Below are 21,817 nucleotides of genomic sequence, written 5' to 3' on the forward strand. Positions count from 1 at the left end.
CCACGGGAAGCTATTTCTTACTTGTATTTGATTGTTATTTTGTGTATCCTTGGACTTACTATTTTCCAAATGACGTGACCAACATAAATTAAGTATATAGTAGAGAATGTAGTCCCTTAATTAAGTAAACCATTTAGCTAATAATAAGGAGAATGGCATTTTTGGGTAGGTTGGGTTCATGGTGATCAAAATGCACTATTAATTAGAAGCTATGTCTGTTTGAAGCTTGGAAGCTATTTCTTAGTTGTATTTGATGGTTGTGTTTATAAAGGTTGTTTTGTAGTTGTTTTTATGTTTCATTGTATTATAATAGATGAAAGGAAACGGTTCAATTGTTTTTGGATGAAATTGATTCCCTGGCATTGATGCCATGTAGTAAACTTTTTAGTTATTGATTATCTTTTATAACACTTGATAATTGTTATAGTTTCAATCTTACTTATATAATTAAAGTTTTAGGCTTGTTATATACAAAAAAAATTGATTTATAATTTCAATAGGTGTAAGGATTTTAAGTACTTTGGAGCAAACATGTTTTTGAATTAGAATAAATATAATTTTAAAAAAAATTAACCAAAGAAAACAAAATTCAACTTTTTCAAAAACAACTACCAAACAAATTTCCTGAATTTTGTTTTTGAAAAATGTGTTTTTCAAAACAACTAACCAAACGTGTTTTTCATTTTGAAAACAGAAAAAAAAAAAAAAAAAATTTGTTTTTGCCTTTTTCCCTTGAAAACAAGAAAACGAAAATAGAAAACGAAAACAGTTACCAAACATGCCCTACATAAGTAAAAATTTGACTTTACACATTCTGCATGGACGAAAAGAAGGAAAAGAGTAACTTCCTAGTTGCCAGCTATAGCCTATAACGTCCTCTATTTATATTGCTTATTGACCAACTATAAAATTTTATTCATATTGATTTCTTTCTATCTATTCAAAATCAGTATGCCATCATGATGAGTCACTCATAAATGCTTTAGTGGAATGAATCTATAAAGTTTATGACCAATAATGCACCCACTAATTAATTAATTCTCTGCATAGTATGTATATATATATATAGCTGTGTTGTTTGTCAATTTTGGATCTTTGTGAGTGATGTTGCCATTAATCTTGCCCTTTGGTATAAGGGTGAGACCTTTCACTATGACAATGTATTTTCTATTTGCTTCATGTGCAAAGCATTGTTTACCTGTTAGATTTGTGAACTAATTTTTTTTTATTTAACTTGTTTTTTAATTGCTAGTAATAAATTTATTTAGAGTTCTTTTTTAAATACAATTAATTATTTTTTAATTATGTTGGGCCTAAAAAAATTTAGGGTAGTCACAAATATTTTTTAAGGATAAAAAAATCATAATATTTTTAAAATTTATATATAGTAAGTACTTTTTTTCCAGGTTAGCCAGGGGTACGTAAAAGAAGGAAAATAAGTACTATTTAGAGAAGTGGAAAAAGTAAAAAATTAATTAATTTTTTAAATGACATAATATGATTTTAATATATTTTTTAATTATATACATATATAGCTCTTCTTTAATAGAAAAACGATGCCAACTCCGTCGTGCCATTAAATGATAAAACGGTGTTGTTTAACGTAAAGAGCCATTAAATTCAAAAATAGGAAGTGGGCTTTCCATGTTTTAAAGGAAACAGAATCATAAACAACAACTAGGACTATTCTACTAATAAATTTAAGAATGGGCATTGGATATTGCCGCATTGAAATCAAAGAGAGAGTCAACAAATCAATTGTTAAAACAAAGTAAGTAGGTGTGAAAGTGAGAAAATTATTCAACTATGTTAAAAGAAATGAAAGATGATTACAAGAAACTAACATGACAGCCTCACCGTTTGTCATCATCAACATATATAATAAAGAATTTCTCTCTAAACAACAAACTGTAATATTAAAATTCTATGGATTTCTATTTCTTTCTAAATTCTTTTTAATGTATGTTTTGTATGTATATATTAAAGTTACAATTATATTTTGAAACATATTCTAAAGTCCTTTTAAATTTTCTATAATAACTTTTTTTTTGTAGCATAAATTTTTTTATAATAACTTAAGTTTTCTAATAGCAAGTTTTTAGGGGCAATAGGCTTTAAAAAAAAAATTAAAAAAAAAAATTCGTGAGACAATAAATTTAGCTTCATGGTTATCCACTGTAAAGTTTATGATATTACTTTCTTCAATTTAGATGTCGTCGTATCGTGGACGGCATAAATGCTCTAGTGAAAAACTTTTTATTTATTTATGTATAAATACCAGGCTTAGTGGAAAGTCAAAAAGCTTAGGGGAAAATTATTTCATGGAGCTAGTTAGTAAGATTATCTAATGGCACAAAACTATTTTCAAACAAGTGAGAGAGTGAGACACAAGATTAGGTAACGGAAATAAACACAAGATTTTGATTCCCAACAGATACCAATCCTCAAACCCCCCACCAAGTCAAATCACAAAATCTACTGACCCACTGTACCCAACCCACAGTTTCATAGGAATAAATCATAACATATCCTAATAAATCTTAGAACCACAATTTATACAATAAGCACATTCAAATAAAATTTAAAACTGAAGTAAAACAAGTTGAAGGAAGATAAATTTGAGGTTCTAGCGCTTTATAACAAATTTTACACATTTTTTTTTTTGAGAATCCAATCTGAAATTTCAATAAAAACTCAAGAAAGAGGCATATCTGCCATTACATATTGGTTTATATCTGGTGGAACAGACTCCATCCATACAGTTAAATCAAAACTAAATTTAGCTTTTTTTGCTAAAGCATCAGCTACAGAATTTCCTCTCCTATAGGTGTGGGAAAAACTATAGGATCTCAAGGAATTGACATAGAACATAGTGTCTCGAAAGAGATGACCATAAGCAGATTGTAACATATCCCCATATTGGAGGGATTTTATGACAATTTCCGAGTCTCCTTCGAAAATGGACTCATGAATGCCTACTTCGTGGACAAAAATGGCAGCACGCCTTGCTGCTAATAACTCCAAGCAAATAACTGAAGGGGGTTGAGGGATTTTTTCAGAGAGAGCCGCAATGATTTCTCCTTCATGGTTGCGTATTATCACCCCCAAGCCTGCTTCTCCCCTGTCCGAAAACATGGCTCCATCAAAATTTGTTTTGAAACCATTGAAATCTGGAGGCTTCCACTTTGTTTCATTTGCTCGTGGCTGATTTTTTGGGAGTGAGTTGACCGGCTGCTGATGTAGAGTCAAGTATCTCTTTGCTTCATAAACCACCTGGTTTAGAGGGAGAGCTACCTCATTTAGCCTGAGTTTATTCCGTCTGTACCAAAGGAACCAAGCAATGGTGATGAAGAGCTCAAGCTTGCGTGACTGTTGAGTGATCAATTCAACCAAATTTTGGAAGGAACCCTCTGAAGTTTTTTGGCGATCAACCCATCCAAAATCTGCTTCCCATACCTGTCGGACAGAGGCAACAAATTTTACACATTTATGTCTTTTATTTCCCTACTAGAATAGAACAACTTATTTATGTTGTACTATTTGTTTCTGTGCTTAGGAAATGCTCTCAAAAAATGAAAGGCTGGTTATTCTTGAATCCATTTGCTCGACTTTGCTTTTTTTTTTTTTGGTTTCTTTAGACGTGTCACATGGAATGAACTTGATTAGAGCTATATGCAAGTAACTTACTCCCCCATTAAGAAAAAGAGAAGAAATATTAAGTTTCAAGTACCTAGAAAAGTCTTGTTTACGTTTTATCATGCTTTTATGATTTTTTATTTTTTTTTTTGGATTAGCACTGTAGTGGAAATTTGATGACAATTACTCCTACATATTCTGCGTAATTTCCTAGAAGTCCTGCTCTTATTGCTTTTTGAAAAACTATAAAGTTATTTTTATTTAAATGCTTATTAGAATCTGGAAACTTTATGACTAATACATCCACTAATCTATATTTATATTTATATATATCAAAAAACTAAAGCATAACATTTATTGTTGCTACGCTCTAGTTAAACCACATCAACAACCATATCAATATCATTTTTTCTCCCAATTTTTTATATGATTTTTTAACACTTAAAGTGCATTAAAAACTCTATTATCTTACAATCAAAATATCATATTTATTTATTTTTAACTATTCTTATTTATTATTAAAATTATCAATTCCATTTTTAATTTTTCATATCCCTACTACTCTTTACCTTAATATCACTATTCTTCTAGACCTTTGTCTTCCTTTATTTTTTACACTTCTTATTCTTATTCTCATACTATAAATTTTTCATTCTCTCTCTCATTCCATGCATAATTTTCTATTTTTCCACACAAAAGAGGTTCTCTCTCTCTCTCTCTCCCTCTCTCTCTCTCTCTCTCTCTCTCTCTCTCTCTCTCTCTCAGTTTTTGGTTTTTTTTTTTTTCCTTGCATCTCTACTTTAGGTTGATATACTTTTGTATTCTTTAGAGTTCTCCTTTGGGTTGATATGATTTAGTTTTATGTTTTATATTGTTATATATTTTATTCTCATTATTTGTTAAATGTTATTCTATTGCATTATAAAAATAGTATATAATAATATAATGTTATTTTATTAGATAGCATAACTAAAATATTTTGGTGTTTATTGCTATACATTTCATTTTTACTATTTTTTTCTTCTCATCCTATTTTATTCAACATTTAAATTCAGCAACATCCTCCATATCATTAAATTATTTATATTTTGTCTCATTTTAAAAAAAATTAAACATATAATATTTTATTTAAATTCAATAAATAAAAATTGTTCTTATTTGTGTCAAATCCAATACATTGAAACATTGGACCTAAATCCAAACCCAATTTAACAAATAAAAAATGCAACAAATAAGCCTATTCAAACCAACGTTAGATATGCATCTTTAGCTCAATATGTCAAAGAAAATGATAAGATGAGGCATTGGCACTCAATGATCCAACCCAATCAAACACCAAATCAGTATTTATTGTTACAACAAATCGTTGGATAATAATGGTTCTGTAAAGGCACTCAACAAATCAACAATTTTAGCTACCATGAACTCTATAGTTTAAGATCTGATAAACCACAGGGACCAAGGTGAGTACCATGATATATATAGGTTGCTAATAATAGTGTTGAATCCATGAATTATTATAAATTTATAATTTGTTATATTGTTTGTCTATCGTTTATTGGAGGGATCTTCCAGCCTTCAGGCCCATGCAAGATATCAATGCAATGTAATGGGCCAAAGTTGAAATTTGAGGGCCCATAAGTCATCGCAAAAAAAAAAAACGAAAAAACAGAACAAAATGTGATAGAAATACTAATTTTATTAACAAAAAAAGAGTAATTTAATGTGACAGTAAACATAATTTGTGTTGCATTAACAATAGGGACAAGGTGGACCGAGTAAGACCAAATGGACCGAATTAGAACGAATGGACCAAAGTGGATAGAATGGACCAAAGGGGGCCAAATTGGACTGAGGTGGACATACTGAATAGGACGGAAGTGGAAAAAATGAAGCAATTAAAACCAAAGTGGACAAAATGGATTGAATCAGATAAAGTGGACCGAATGGCCTGAATAGGACTGAATCGGATCAAAGTGGATAAAATGGACCGTATAGGACCAATGTGGACCGACTAGAGCCAATGTGGACTGAATGGAGCGAATTAGAACGAAGAGGACAAAGTAGGACCAATCTGAACCAAATAGAGTTAATTTGGACTGAAAGGACCGAACTAGATGAAAGTGGACTGAATAAGAGCGAATAGGACTGAAGATAAGTTTAGTGAACGGGATGAACTAAATAGGACCGAATAGATCAAATTGGACCGAAGAGGACAGAATGGACCAAATAGAACCAATATGAACCAAATAAAACTTTTGAATAATTATCATTTTTAGGTTTATATTTCTAATTTCTAATGTCTATTTTAGTTTTTTTTTTTTTTTTTTAAAACTCAAAACTAAAGATTTTAGCCCAATTATAATAAATTTTATACTTTTCAACACAAAAATAAAGAAAACAAATTGAGCTAAACTTGAAAAGAAAACTTACAAAAAGAATCGAGTTAAGACCGAATTAGTCTAAAACGCTTTGCCAGTGTCGCTTAACTGTCAGCAACATGATTTAGGCAAAACCACTCCATCTGCACCGTCTTTGCCAGTGTCGCTTAACTGTCAGCAACACCAGCTATCCCTCCACAACTGGACACACTTGCCTCGATACTCTCCTACAGTTACTCTGATCCAAATGTGCATGATAGCCTTGTGCATACCTGGAAAAAAAAAAGCTTTACTGAGCATTAACAATCCATAAGCCAGCCTGTTTAGCACCCTCAAACATCACTTTGTTGAGGTTGTACCACAAGGCCAACAGATTTATGATATGACAATCTAGAGAACATCACATATTCCTGCTATTGAAAATGTAGATCCTCCATTCACTAAGTCAACAACTGCTTCAAAGAGCAAGGATAAATGCACAAAGTTCTAAGGGTCTAATCTGACCAAAACCATACAGCCCAAGAAAGACTACACTTCAGGAATAAATGATCCAAGGTTTCCTCTTCCTCATAGCATAAGATATAGTTTCACTCACCATGTTTAGGAGTTGTATGAGGCCATATCAGCTTATCAGTAAACCAATATAATTAAACTGAACAATCCTGCATAAAAGGATTTTTTAGCCATCTATATTACAAATTAACAGGGCACTTACATGTGGCAGCACCCATTTCCATCAAAACTTGACATCTGACACACATATACAATGTAACCTATTAAACTCCTACATGTCTGGGAAAAAAACCAAAAGAAAAGAAAGAAAGAAAGAGAGAATAATATAACTATGAAAAAGCAGAGGAAAAAGATATTTCCGTTCTAAATAAGATTCAAATATTATTGAGGACTCACCAATGCTTCTGCACAAGCATCACATGGAAGAATGAGGTTTATGGTGATTTCCTAACTTTAAAAATAAAAGCAGGACATGGCCAAGGCCATTTAGTAATACTTACCATTCAATATAATATATTAATGTTTGCAAAAAGATACTTCTCTCATGGTAAATCACTGATATGACAAATCAAGTCTAACAATCAAGTAATACGTAGCCATTCACAACAATTTTTTTTTTTTTTTCTTGGTGACTGATAAAATGGAAGTATATGATTTTAGCTTTTTAGAATAGCTGTATGAGAGATTCTTATTTTGTTGGACAGATCAAAAAAAAAAAAAAAAATCCTTTTAAAAGTTCCAAATAAGTAAAACCCCTTTGCATACTTTAACATAAAGCAAACCATAATATATGGAAAGGACAAGAAGGAAATTTATACAAATTAGAATTCAATGACTTTACTAATGAGCTTGTGTTTATGGACTTCTAAATAAGGACAACCCAGAAGCCTAATTCTGAATGTAAGAAAAAAAACAAGGGATAGAACAATAAATCAATATACCTTTGGCAGTGAGAGCTTCCAGTGTGGATGTTTACTTGCTTTCCAGCACATGATTTCTACTTCTGTTTAAAACACCAACAAAAAGCTTTGTCTTGCCATTCTTTTTTCGCACATTGAAACCAAAGCAGCACAAGAAGAAAAGAGTACAAGATTCAGAGTTTGCCGCCTGTTATCCAAGCTATTGTTCATAAAAAACTTAGGGGCAATGGTTACTAGGGATCAAGGCCCCACCGGGACATATGTCCACCTGTCAAACCCAAACAATTGTAAGCCATTGAATGTCCTTCACCACAACCTCTCTATTGGCCAACTTTGCCACCTATTTCTTAATTATAAGAATACAAACAGAGAGAAATCTCAAAGCCTGAAGATGCTATAAAGGAAGAGTTGGACAAACTAGAAGAAGTGATGTAATACCCAATAGGGAACATACTGAAAGCTGGAATATATTTTTGTCGTTTAGTTAATATGTGCCATTCTCATGATCCCCATTTCTGTTTTAGTGTGTGTGTGTGTGTGTCAAATACATTTGCATTTTTTTTAAGGGGAGGCTGTCATTTTGACCATCCAAATAGTTTGAAGTTAAAGAATGGATGGCATGTCAAGTAGGCTTTCTTGGAGCTTCTAGATCAATAATAGATTCTTTTGCTTAAAATTTTCATTTTATTTATTTATTTTTATGTCATTTACATTCCTCTTTTGATATTTTAGCTATGGGGATCACTTCTAGGTGTGATGCCTGTCAATCCACATGTGAATAGCAATCATTTAACGATGTTATGAAAAGGTACAAAGTCGCTTGGTGTTAAAACTTAGGAGGTTCAAAGGGGAATGCAATATCTACCTAGAGCTTTTGTTCATGTATAATATGTATTTGGCTTGCATGCATGCACATACAATTAATGGAATTTATTCTTGAAAATTTGTGGCAATATCTATTAGTGGAAGTGTCATGTTATTTTGTGAATATCCATAAAAAGATTAACAATGAAGAAAATGCTCGGCTGAAACAACCAGCCATGGACATGCACCTGCTCTTTTTTTTCAAAAAAATCTTGGATCCCCTGTATTTCCTTCTCCTACCCCTTGCAGCTCAACTCCAACAGGATTGGTTGCCAGTTGTGACACTCTCTAAAGGTCTACACTTGCTTATCCTGTTGCTGTTAAGGTTTTTCTTTGTTTTTTGAAATGTCAGTTACCCTGCACATTGAAATCAAACTTTTATACAAGACCACATAAGTGGCATGGAAAGGTTCTTTCTTCACGGTTGCCTTGTTCCTCTAAGTCCAAATAGACCATAAAATAGAGAAAAAAGGCAATGATAAGTACTTTAAGATCCCCAAATCTCCCTCCCCTTCGTCCAGCTCTTCAACCAGGCCTGAATAAAAAGAAGCTGGATGAAATCAGTTCTAATGTACAGATCAAACCAAACCTGATTTCTCTAGATGAAAAGGAAAAAAATATATGGTCTTTCAGTATCTTTGACTCAATGGACTAAGTCCTCAAATGCCTTCTCAATTCTACCCTCACAAGAAGAAAATTCAATAAAATTCTCCAAAGAACAACATTCATTTTAGAAGGAAATTGTAACCTACATAACTGGTTCCAAAGCTCAGCCTGCTCAGGGTCTTCACTTATGGTTGTGCCAGTGAGATTAATAAAGGACCTGCCAGCTGGGTTTCTACAATTCCTAGTATGCAACAGCCACTATCATTTTCAACCAAATAAACCCCAGATTTGGAATGAGGCCTTATGAGCTTGGCAGCAACACAAAGAGGAATTTGTAAAATTCCCTCGGAATCATTTTGGCTATAGGGTTTTCAAACTAATTTAGAATTCCACCTGAAACTATCTTTGACTAGCACATATGCCACACCACGTAGAGAGCCTAAGCAATTTCATTTGACATCACTTTTCCTATGGGGACAACCAATAAAATAGGAACCCTACACACACACAAACACACACTTTGATGTCTATAAAGGTGTATTATCAATTCACTATGAAATGTATTTCATTAGGTTAAAATGACAAAGAAACAATTGCATCGACAGCGATAACAAGTAGAGCAGGTTTTACAAATCTAATCAGCTCTCCAATTTTCAACCTTGTCGACATAGTTGTATGCTTGCATGAGTCTAATTACTAAAAAGACAAATGAAATGAACATGGATGGTTTTTCTTGGTTATGATTTGAAATAAGTCTGGAAAATTTCAAGAATATCAAGGGCCCAAAGCACAAAAGTCATATGGTAATAATTTCCATAATTAACGAACAATGCTATGTATAAAATGAGTTTAAACTTTTAATATTACAAATCAATGGGGCAATGCAAGTGATAGGCTGATACCAACCTTTCCATTCAAAATTGACATTACAAATATTTTATTAAACTCCTGAATGTCTGAAAAAAAATATACCAGGGGGAAACAAAATAAAGAAAGGAACGAAAAATCTAATTTACAAATATATCTGACCCGTGCCTTTGCACAAGCATTACATGGGATAATGAGGTGTAAGATGTTTTCCTAACATTGCAAAACAATGGAAACACATGGCTAAGGCCACTTTGTAATACATCATGTTCAATACTATCTATTATTCACAGAATTTTTATATTTCCATTAGTGACATTACTACCTTTTTTAACTTTTTTTTCAATTGCAATTATTAATTCATGGTGCATGCCTCTTGCATCTACATCTAATTGTTGATTACAATTAGTGACATTATTAACTTTCCGAACTTTTTCCTCAATCACAATCATAAATTCATGGAATTCTACTTTATTCATTTTGAAGAAACTGCCGTGGAAACAACATGAGGTTGTGCTTGTGGATTCCTAAATTGAGGCCAAGGAGGGCAGTGAGGAGGGTGGGGAGAGATTCAGAGTTAGCATACTCTGCAGATCCAAGTACTAGAATCCTTAGATTTGGGAACCTAGAAGCAGAAGGAGGATTGAGAAAAATATTACCTATCAAACTCAGAGGCGCTAACATTGTAGAAAAGGAGAGACAGAAAGGCAGCCCCACCAAAGGATTAGTAATGGTTAGATCAAGCTTTTCCATAACATGTGGAATGGTGGTGCAGACCATGTGTCAATGTAGGAGGAAAGAAATTTGGTTAAGCAGCAGCTGTGCAATATGCGTAGGGGTATGGGATTGAAAATGGCATAGCAAAGAGTCGAAATTATGGACATTATATCCACAAAGCTAAGACTTTGATTCAGACCGCCCAAAGTATGGGCCTAAGTCAGGAATGGGGACAAGAGTTCAGAGATGCCTCCACTTGCTTGACAGAACACTTATGGAGATAGTACCTTGGGTTGGTAAAAACGAGAGGATGTGGCAGTGTTACTGAGGGCATTTTGTCAAGCAAAGGAGAGGGAAATCTGCAAGACCTTGCTCTCAAATATCTCTCCCTCTCTCCAATTCTCTCTCCTCTCCACCCATTTTGCTTCCGATTCAGTGTGTGTGTGTGTTGCACTTTGTGGAGAGTTTCTATGCTTAATGAAAATTTGAGGGAGTGAAGTATAACTCTAAATGGAAAGAAACAACAATAAACCGGTACGTTTGATAGCAAAAGCTTTCCAGTTTTGATGTATACTTGCTTTCAAGCAGATTATTTCTCCGCTTTATAAACAACAACAAGAAGCTTTTTGTTGCAATCTTTTGTTTGTCTTAGTCAAATTTCTAGGAGTCTCATTGAAAACTCTAATCAAACATATGGTGGGCAATCCATGAATATTTTTACACAAGAAAAGACATTGTAGCAACGAACAGAGCTTGAATTAAGAAGAAAGACAGTTAATTACAAGGAAAAAAGTTGATTAACCTTCAAGGCCACTTTCACTTAGCTCTTTGTGGTACTTTGTATTCACTTGACTCCTCCCAGTCAGAGTTACCGTGGGCCATAATTTCTAGGAGTCTTGCAATCCTTTTTGGGTGAGGTTTGTCATTAGAGCTTCCAGCCCCATCATAGTCTTCACGGCTTCTCTTCGCTTCGTAACCTTCCGCCGCTTCTCTCAGACATAGAGTTCGGTTATGATCTTCAATGTCCTTCGCAACCCACATTTTTTTCACCTAGTCCACTTGTTTGATAATTGTCATATTCAGCTTTGCTTAAATAATTTCTTTCCACTGACACCACTCGTAAAATTGTATATCAAAATTACGACTTTGGCCTTTGGGTCTGGTTGATTATTATCTTTTTTAAATTAAAAAAAATACTTGGTATGAATTTGATGGTTTTATTTATTTTAATATTTTGATATTTTTTAATATAATTCAAATATTAGACTAAATTGTAATTTTTTTAAATAAAGAATTTAAATGATTTAATGATTTTTTTTATTAGACTTTCCAAATGGCTCCAATCTGACCCTTACAGGTTGGGTTGAGTTGATTTTTAGAGCTATTTTGGGTTATGTTAGCTTGGGTGAGAAATTTTTGGCTTTGATGAGGTTAATATAGAATAAAAGGTTTCTCAAACCTAAGCCAATCATGTACACACTTTGTTTTTAGTTTGGTTATATAATTTTACTAAAAGCAATCATTTTATATTTTGTAGACTAAACTTTTTTATAGGCTATAAAATTTAAAGGCTAACTATGTATTTAACCCTAAAATCAAAAACAAAATATTTGCTCGTGCAAATTTAGGATATTTGAAATATCATGAATTTTAAATTATATAGAGACTTATTAAGCCTACGTTTGAACAAATCAAACTATTGACCAATTAAACTCACTTCTGAATTATTCGGTCCTATTGGGTCTAGTTGAGTCTATTCGGTCTTATTCGGTCCACTTCAGTCTTATAAGGTCCATATTGATCTTATTCGGTCTATTCTATCCTCGTCGGTCCACTTCAGTCCATTATGTCCTTTTTGGTTTTTTATAAAGCTTGTGTGATAGAAGCGTTAACAATTCTCACGGTACTAACCCTTTCTGTAACATATTCCGAGTTTCCGACAACACTACCCCTCTCTCTGTAACAGCAATTGAATGAAAATGACAACAGCGAAGAAGAAGTTGATGTCATCGATGCCATGGAGGGGCAAAGAGGAAGCCACAGAATTCCAAGACGATAACGATTGATGATTCCCTTGTCGAGGTAACTACTAGGTCTCTATTTTGTGGTTTTTTGTTTTGTTTTGTTTTGTTTTGTTTTGCTGATGAGAGAATTCTTGATTACTTGCTTTAAATTGTGTTTCTTTGGTTACCCATTTATTAGTTTCTTGATTACTTGCTATTGGTTGTTTAAAGTTCGTGTCTTTGTCGTTAGTAGTATACCCTGTTGCAGTGTTGGGGGATTCCTGGTGGTTCCTAATTGTGTTTTTATAGATTTGAGTTATGTGTTATATGAGAGGTTGTTAATGTTTTTGTTTGAGGATCATTTGGGAATGTGAGCTCTTACCAGTTGGCAATGTGTTGTAACTCTGTGATATGAGTATGACTCTGAATTAAGGAACTTAAAACCTTAGTATTACCACAACAAACTAAATCAATATATATATAAAAGCAGAGACCTCATGCGGGAAAGCATGAGGTTCTGCCATGTGGTGCCTTCTTTGATAGCCATCCAATTTTTTTTTTTTTTGTTCAAGTTACACCTCTTCTATTACTTATTACTCCTCATCACTCCTCTTTCTCAATTCTCAATTGACTAAAATAACTTTTAAACTTTCAAGTATACCATTAATTGTTTAATAAAGAAAGAAAAAAAAAAACCATTAATTCAGCTCTTCTACATCTAACCCTTCAGTTGCCCGCCTCTAGCAATTATCTAAGTTATATATTAATTAGTACACTTCCTTCTAGCCATGAGTCTCCTTTTACAATCACTTCTCTTCTTTTCTTTTAATGTTTCTCTCTCTCTCTTTTTTTTTTTTTTTTTCCTTCTTCTTTCTAAAATCTTTAGCTACACGTTTTTTTGCAATCACATTTTTATAACTCAAATTCTTGATGTATTGTTGGACAGATTGCGCTTGAAATGAGTAAATCCTATGGCAAAATCACGGTTTTGCATTCTAGAATCTGTAAAGTTCAAACATGGTGCGTAAGGGTTTGAATTTTTATTCTTTTTCTCCTTTTGAAATTTTATTCTAGAAAAGTGATTGTGTTCTTGGCTAAGTAAGAGGAAACACAAATACTGTGCTTTAACTAATATAAACTAAATCAATTTTTGTTGTTATCAATCTTATATTAGAGTTTGCAATTTTGACGTGTTGGGTGTTTTGTTGGAATTATTACATGCAAATAAAAAGAAGTGGTTTATGAAATCCTATGACAAGGGCAATGGCAAGGAATCCAATCGTATCCAATTGCTCTCTCTCCACACCTTTGCAAATACTACAAACATATCATCATAATTGGAATGTCCCTTTGAGGTCAATTTTACCCGTTATTTTCTTTGGGATGTTATTTTTAATTTCAGTAATCAACAAGGTTTATTTTTATTTTTCGGGGACAATAATCATCATATGCAAAGGTTAAAATCTAGAGCATCTTATCATAACTATTAGTATACGTCCTTTTCTTACTTTCCAACTTTCATTCACGTAACTGAAACAATATGGGGCTGAATAATGACTATCCACGATTAAAATCTCATTTCAACTACAGCTAGGCATTAGCCACCTATTGGTGCTACAGTGCTCAAAGGCCCTATAGGGAATTTTTGGTTTAACTATATATTATTGCTAGATTTCAACACAGCACAAATTTCATTTTTCGTGTGCATTTAAATTTAGTCTTCTTTCTCTTTTGAATTTAACTTGCTCTTTGTCAATGTTCATTCTTTGTTGTTAATTAATGATATGCTTTTGATTCCATAAAACATTTGGATATTAATGTTTTCATTCTTAATCAATTTTGAGTGTTATATGGATGTAGTTAAGCATCAGTGTAGTAGACCTCATGTTAGTTTATGTGTTTCTTAATGTACTTTGTGCAAGAAGGTGAATTAAAAGGTCTGAGTTTACATGTGCAGGAGATGAACTTTATGCAATCTTCTGTAGAAAGTGGACCATTCAGACAATGACACAATAACACATTAAAGAATGTAAATTCCGTTCATATTTTCTAGCTATAAGAAACTGAGGAATTTCATATTTGAAAGCTTTAAAGGGGCAACCGAATATAAAGAATGTTTCCAAATCTAAATTTCGTAGATTTGGCACTAACTGCACTCAATAGAATTTTTAATTTTAATATTGAGCTTTAATAGGATTTGATTATGGTTAGGAACTAGGGTTTGGTTTGAATTTAGTTCTACTATTAAAACGCTGTAAATTAAACATGACTAACAATAATTGTATTAATGAACACAAGGGGTTAAAAGAATTTTTTTTACAAAATATTTCAAAATGCACCGCGCATCGCGCGGGATTTCGGCTAGTTATTAATAGAGGATGAGAACTTCTACCCATCAGAGAAAACTGATAAACAGAAATGAAAGAACAAATCTATTCTACTAGTTAATGAGAACTATAGTCTATAATACAATGGCTGACTGGCTGAGTGCGTGTTGGATCTGCTTTAAGCTTTCATCTTTTTAGCATATTTGCTCATGCGCTACTTTTTAAGTCATTTTTTTTCTAGGTACAACTGTACTACACTAGAGTTTCAAGTGATAGACGATGGCTGGTCCTGCTGTTTCAAACATTTTCCGTTCATGCATAGCAAGTTAGAAAGACAAATTTGATCAAATTGGAGTCTTGACTGTGTATTTGATTGTTAAGTATAGCTGGAAGGTAGTTAAAGCTTAGTTTAGTAGTTTGGTAGTTTAGTAGCAATGTCTGATTAGTTTGTACTGCTAATGAAGTCTAATTAGTTTAGTAGTTTAGAATGTAATTATAACCTACATAACTGGTTCCAATGCTCAATGTCCTCACTTAAACTTGTGTCAATAAGATCAACAACAGACCTGCTTGCTTGGTTTCTACAATTCCTAGCATGCAACAGCCAGTATACGTTTTAAACCAAATAAATCACACTGTTAGAAAGAGGCCTTAAAAGCATGTCAAAAGCACAAAAGTCATATTGTAAAAACATGCATAATTAAAGAGAAATGCTATTAATGTCACAGGCTGATGAGAAAATCAAGTGATAGCACCCATTTACATTCAAACTTGACATTATATATATTCTACTAAACTCCTAAATGTCTGAAAAGAAGATGACGGGAGGAAAAAAAGAAAGAAAAGAAAAATCTTACTAATAAATTGCAGAGGAAAAGGATTTGTTACTTCTAATGATTGCATGCAGACATGTGCCAAAGGCATAAATTAGTCAATAAAAAGATGTAAAGATAACTTCCTCTTCTTCTTTTTGGGTATGGTTTTCTGATACAATAATGTCAGAAGAGTTGGCTAGTAGTAGAGTCCAAAAATGTTTATATTTGAAGCAAGAGTCGCCAGGGACCCAACATCTACAGTGACTCTCTTATGCACAACATATATAACCACTAGTGTTCTCCAAATTTTATGCAATTGAGGTCTTCAATCAGCATAGCAAGTTGCCAAGGAACCTTCTTTCTCAAATTATCGAAACAAGTCTGCAAAAACCAAGCTGTATAGCCAGGCATCTGATCTAACTGCATGCCATTTGGTTGCATATGGAAGAACAACAACAGACTGCCAGTGCTGTATTTGGTTACATAACCAAAACCACCCTCCATCTCTGCTAGTGTCCCACAATAGTTAGCCACACCTGGACACTTTTGCCTTGGTACTTTCCTGCAGTTACTCTGATCTTGCTGTTGTGCATTAAAGACTTGTGCATACCTGCAAAGCAAAGCATTAGAACTTTTTAAGCAGATTTTTTTGCACCCTTAAACATCAATCTAGAGAACACCAAATATTCCTGTTTTTAAAATTTTGGATCCTCTATCCATTGAGCCAACCACTGCTTCAAGAAGCAAGGAGAAATGAGTTTAGTTCTAACGCTCAAATCTAATCCAAACAATACAGCCCAAGCAAAAGTGCACTTCAGGAATAAATAATCCTAGTTTTCCTCTTTTTTATTGCATAACACACACTTACTATCACTCACTATGTTTCATTTCACTATTATGTGTTAATGAGTCTTCATGCCAAAACTTCCGCACAAAAATTGTTAATTTCAAAGGAAGCTTCAATCCCCACAGATGTCTCCATCTAAAAGCTATGACCTTTGCTTGAGAATTTATTACCTGAATTCCCTCTACTTTCAATAATAGCTTAATTATGACCTTATATCAACCATGTGTTACATTGAGGCCATATTAGCTTATCAGTAGCTTCTCACCTCGAGATAGGGGTGGCTAAAAATTGAGCAGCAACTTCAAGAGAGTATCGCTCCCTAACCAAGTCCTGTTTCCAAAGACAAAGTGTAAAGATATCTTTAAATACCTATTAAAAGATGCAAATTCTTTTGACTTATCTAATGGTTTCCCCAAATGTTATATAAAAATTTTAAAATTTTCAAAAAATGAATGACAATGATTATCAAAGTGTAGCATCATTCCACTGTGAAATTTAATACATTCGAGAATGTGAGAAAACTTAATTTATAGATATAATACAACAATGATAGCAACTACAACAGGAGGGCTTACCTAAGCAGGCTACCTTCTACATTTTTCAACCTTGTCTGCATTGTTGCTTGCCTTCTCAAGTCTGAGTACTGTTAAGAAAAATTTCCCTCAGATGTTATGGTTGGTAATATATAATCAAGTTTGTTGTATGGTCAGGTTTCTCTAATGTCTACTGCTGTCCTTCAATTCTAATTCATGTTGAGTCTCTTTAACAAGGTCTAACCGAATTAAGTTAGAGATAGGTCACTTGGTTCATTTTAGCTTTTGCTTGGTCACAATCTGAAATGGGTATGGACAACTTTCCGTCAATAATTGGATTCGTGAAAGTTTTAAAAGGTGGAAAAACTTTCTAGTACATCAAGGGGCAAAAGCACAAAAGTCTTATGGTAAAAACTTATATAATTAAACAGCCGCTTCATATTAAAAGAGTTGTAAATCATTAATCTTATATATATATATAACCCAGTAACAAAAGGCAGAGAAAAGGATGCTCCTCTTAAGTGGGATTGAAATAAGATGCTTCTACACAAGCATTACATAGGACGGTGACATGAATGATGATTTCCTTTGCATTGCAGAATAAAGCAGCACATAGCTAAGGCCATTTATTACTACTTACTATTCAATATTCAATTATTGTAAATCACTGAACCATCACGGCATGTCTAACAATCGAGCAATATATAGTCATTCATAACACTGTTTTGGTGAAGATAAATTGAAACTAAATGCTTTTAGCTTTGAAGGTTCTCTCCTGTGAGAACTTTTATTTAGTTGGTTATCACACATCTATTTACATGAAGGTACAAGCTTAGGTTTCTAATGACGATAGATTAAGCAAAATACCAAAAACATGACTTATGCTGATACAGATCCTTTTTTACTTGACCCATGGATCAATCAATTATGAACAACGTTGACGTTATTTGGATGTCAAGAACTCGGATGAATGATTTGGTCAATGGGGAAATTTTGAATATCGATATTAATTCCTCATAAAAAAGTAAGTTATAGTCAAACTCCGAATGCTTTAAATTTTGAACATTCACCATTGCAACTTGATTGTAGAGTTTGTTGCATTATGAGAATTACAATAACAATGTCCTCGAAATAGCTAAGACAAATCATTTTAGTAACTTCTATGATTGTTATCTTACATTAGAATAAAAATTTCAATTCCTACCTACAACAAAAACTGATTGATGTCTTGGTTTGATGATAAAAAGTTACTATCAGGAGCAGGTGCTATATATTGAAACTCTCTAAAAATAAATAAATAAATATTTAGAGAAAAAAAACAACAAGAATAGAAAAATCAGCCAGTCTCTTTATCAGAAAAAAGAGCATTTTCTTTGGTTGAATGTTAACACACAACCGTAGAAAATCTTTAACAAGGAAGTTAGATGTCATGTCTAGCTAGACTAATCATTCTGATTGCGATCAATACATGAGTTCATCTATATAATACATATAATATGTAACGACAAATTTAATTAAGTGCAACAATAATGTTTGCAGTGCCATGCATATATTGCTTTTGTAATTTAAACAAAAAAGTTTAAAACGATGCGCTAAAATGCAACAAGAGTGCAGATTTTACCTTGCAATCTATTAGCTAGAGCAAAAATCAAAAGCATACAATGGACTGCACTTGTCTTCTTGTCTCTGGGCCATGTGACAGTTTCTCCTCATGAACAAGTCCAACAATCCTACATCAAGGGGGCTGCCAACACAAATCACTGATCCAAAACTACCCTAATCATTTCTTATTTTATAATTTTTTTTAAAATAGTGTTTTTGGATTAAATGGGTTACTTCAAGAATGGGGGTGATTCTTTTACCAATTAATCCATAACATTTAATACTATGCATATTAAATTAGCTAGGTGTAATACTATTTGATCAAGGAAATAGAACAAATGAGAGTTGGAATAAGTGCCAATAATGAAGCTAAAGCACAACTAGCAAAATTATATTTTGAAGTTAAAATTAGGCTGGGTTTGGATAGCAACGCGTTTGCGTTGCTTTGTGCATCTTCCTTTTTTTTCTGTAGGTCTCGTACACTGTTCACGGAACCTGCAAGTACGGAATTCAGCAAATATAACTTTAAAACTGGGTCTCACGGCACTATTTACACATTTAAAAATTACTTGGCTACAATGTTTTCAGTTTTTAGCAATAAGCGGTATCCAAACAAACCCTTAATGTGTCCAAAGGAAAGGAAAAAAAAAGAAAAAAAAAGATAATGCAGCTACCAATAACACTTTAATTACGAAGGAAAAACAGTGACTTACAAAAAATCAAGAGAAAAAAAGTTAATTAAGAAAAAAGAAAACAAGTTCAACAATCTTGAATTATGCAGTTGATGGGATAACCCTTTGTAGTAGTGGCTGATAACTTCTACCCAGCAGAGAAAACTGAAAACAGAAGGAAAGAAAGAAAAAATTTATTCTTGTAGCGGATGAGAACTTTTACCCTATATAGAGTTTCAAGTTGATAGACAATGGCATGTCATTTTATTTCAAACAGTTAGAATAATGGTTAAATAATTAAGCTCACTATTTTCTAACAGTTTAAGCTTTTGGGACATTTGATAGTTTAGTATAGTATCAAAGTAGATGGTCTTGAGTTCTAACCTTATCTTTGTTCCACCCTCTCAATTAGAAAAAGTTCAAAATCAAATCTGTCGGGCTCTACTTATCAAAGGGGAGTATAGACCCACACGTGAGAGGAAGTGTTGTAATAATGGTCATATGATTAAATCTACTATTTCTTAATAGTTTAAGCTTTTGTTATAAGTGGTAATGCAATTAACATGAGGTTGAAGCCTCTTATTATTGAGGCTTCATATAGTTGACTCTTAATATGGTTGAAGGCTCAATTTATGAAGTGAGGTCACATATTTGTGCCTTCTATGATGTATCATTGAAATTGATTTGAGGGTTTTTTTGTGTGTGTGAACGCCATCAATATCCACATTGTTATTATGGGCATGGGCATGTCTGTAGGATGCATATCAATTAATTGATAGTCTTTTTTGTCATGTTCTGTTTTTCTGTCGATTGACACTTTTATAGCCTATCCATCACTTACTGCTTGGAATTATACAGTTTACATATATGTTTGTTTGGCTCTCAATAATATCTTAACTCCTCTTTTCTTCTTCCATCTGCATCCTTTGTATAATTTTGCATTTAAATCCGTTCATAATTTTGTGTATGCAGTTTCTTCAACGAGTATTCGGCATTGACACCATTGTGAAACCTCTTCCACCTGCCATGGCCTACAATGTTTCCAGCAGCTTGAACTTCTTTATGTGCATTGTCACTCAGTTCTTTGGTGAGTATTGATTTCTTTGTGCCATTTATAGGTAGCAGAGAAGATGGGATATATTACAAATTCTATAGAACAAGATAACAATGTCACTCTTAATTACTTTTGAGGGTTCTTTTTCCTAGTCTTCCTTTGCAGCTTCTGTTTCTGCTCCCCCCGGCTCTTTTTTCTCTTTTATTTCTCTTTTTCTAGTAATCCGTATCTTTCACTGAACCTAGAGTTGTGCAATTTCTGCAGCATAATGAGTTTGCTTGTGGAAGGTCTGAACCTTTTTTCAATGCATTTGGGGCTATCAACTGTATAACTTCACTGGAAGTTACAATGGGCTTGACTCCTACATCTTTTAGAAGGACTAAGAAATATAAATTCAGGGAATACAACTGGTTTAGAGAGATTTTCAATGTCCAATCAAGTAATTTAAATTGCAAAAATTTTAAACTTAGAATTGGTAGACATTTCTCTTGATTCTATATTTTGGTTTGATCTTTTCGAACAATAGCTAACTTTGTCTCATGCTTATTATAAAATAAAAAAAGTGCTAATCTTGGTCTCATGATTGCACTCAAGTTCTTTGAAAGTCAAAAAAAAAAAAAATTGTGTCATGCGATCAAACCTTTGACATGTTTCCCTTCCATTAATGCATTGATGTTTGTTACAGAATAGCTGGTTTTTGATGTGTAATGTAGTTTATGTGATTTGTTGTATTGCAGATCCAGAAGGTATAGCAAATGCCCAAAAATCGTTAGGGATAGGACAAGAAGAGAAAGCTCGCCGCGTTCGTTGAAAAAGAGATTAAAAAAAAAAGGAAAAGGAAGGAGGGCCGGAAGAGGAATGACATTGTGGGAAAAGTCATACCATGTTGAGTATGACACCAAGGTTCACCAAGCTGACCAGCTCATCAAGATTGGAATGGAAGAAGACTGCAAAGTTGTGAGTGATCCAAGATTCTCAAAGTGCCAACTTGCACTCAAAGAATGGGACTTGATCATGGTGGATGCACCTACTGGTTACCATGATAATGCCCCAGGAAGAATGAGTGCTATATATACAGCTGGATCGATGGCTAGGAATAGAGAGGAGGGTGAGACTAATGTGTTTGTGCATGATGTTGATAGAGTTGTGGAGGACAAGTTCTCCAAGGCTTTTCTCTGTGAAGGGTGTTTGACAGAACAAGAAGGGAGATAAGGCACTTCACTATCCCAAGTCACAGGGCTCGCCTTGGTAGACCCTTTTGTCCATAGAGGTTTCATTCTCTGTCCTTTTTATTTTGCCTGTATTTTTTTTTACCACAATTCTTGTTTTGTCATAGATTTATTATTTACTTGAGAGAATTGAAGCTGGGATTTTCCTTTCATATATATATTTTCAGTTGTTACAAATTTTTTATTCGATGAATTATACTACTGAGAATTACTAAATAAACATAATGTGGGG

General features: G+C 33.2%; 2 protein-coding genes across 3 annotated transcripts in view; both read left to right on the forward strand.

Annotated features, from left to right (window-relative positions):
- Positions 1 to 20,415, forward strand: part of LOC142619540 (uncharacterized) — a 47,318-nt gene extending 26,903 nt beyond the window's left edge. Inside the window, exon 2 of one of the 2 annotated variants that reach the window (XM_075792669.1) lies at positions 20,275 to 20,415. In XM_075792669.1, the coding sequence (XP_075648784.1) occupies positions 20,275 to 20,400 (126 nt within the window). In that variant the 3' untranslated portion in view covers positions 20,401 to 20,415. The remainder of the gene's footprint in view (positions 1 to 20,274) is intronic. The other variant, XM_075792670.1, reaches the window with a different exon arrangement.
- Positions 20,416 to 21,214: 799 nt separating this feature from the next.
- Positions 21,215 to 21,568, forward strand: LOC142619503 (glucuronoxylan 4-O-methyltransferase 1-like). The gene has a single exon (XM_075792624.1). The coding sequence runs from the start codon at positions 21,215 to 21,217 to the stop codon at positions 21,566 to 21,568; it is 354 nt and encodes a 117-aa protein (XP_075648739.1).
- Positions 21,569 to 21,817: the final 249 nt, after the last annotated feature.

Source organism: Castanea sativa, chromosome 12 (assembly GCF_040712315.1).
Source record: "Castanea sativa cultivar Marrone di Chiusa Pesio chromosome 12, ASM4071231v1".
In the NCBI taxonomy this organism is placed as follows: domain Eukaryota; kingdom Viridiplantae; phylum Streptophyta; class Magnoliopsida; order Fagales; family Fagaceae; genus Castanea; species Castanea sativa.

Excerpts from the sequence above, each read along its gene's own strand:
- LOC142619503 (XM_075792624.1), top strand. The coding sequence starts at position 21,215 with ATGACATTGTGGGAAAAGTCATACCATGTTGAGTATGACACCAAGGTT.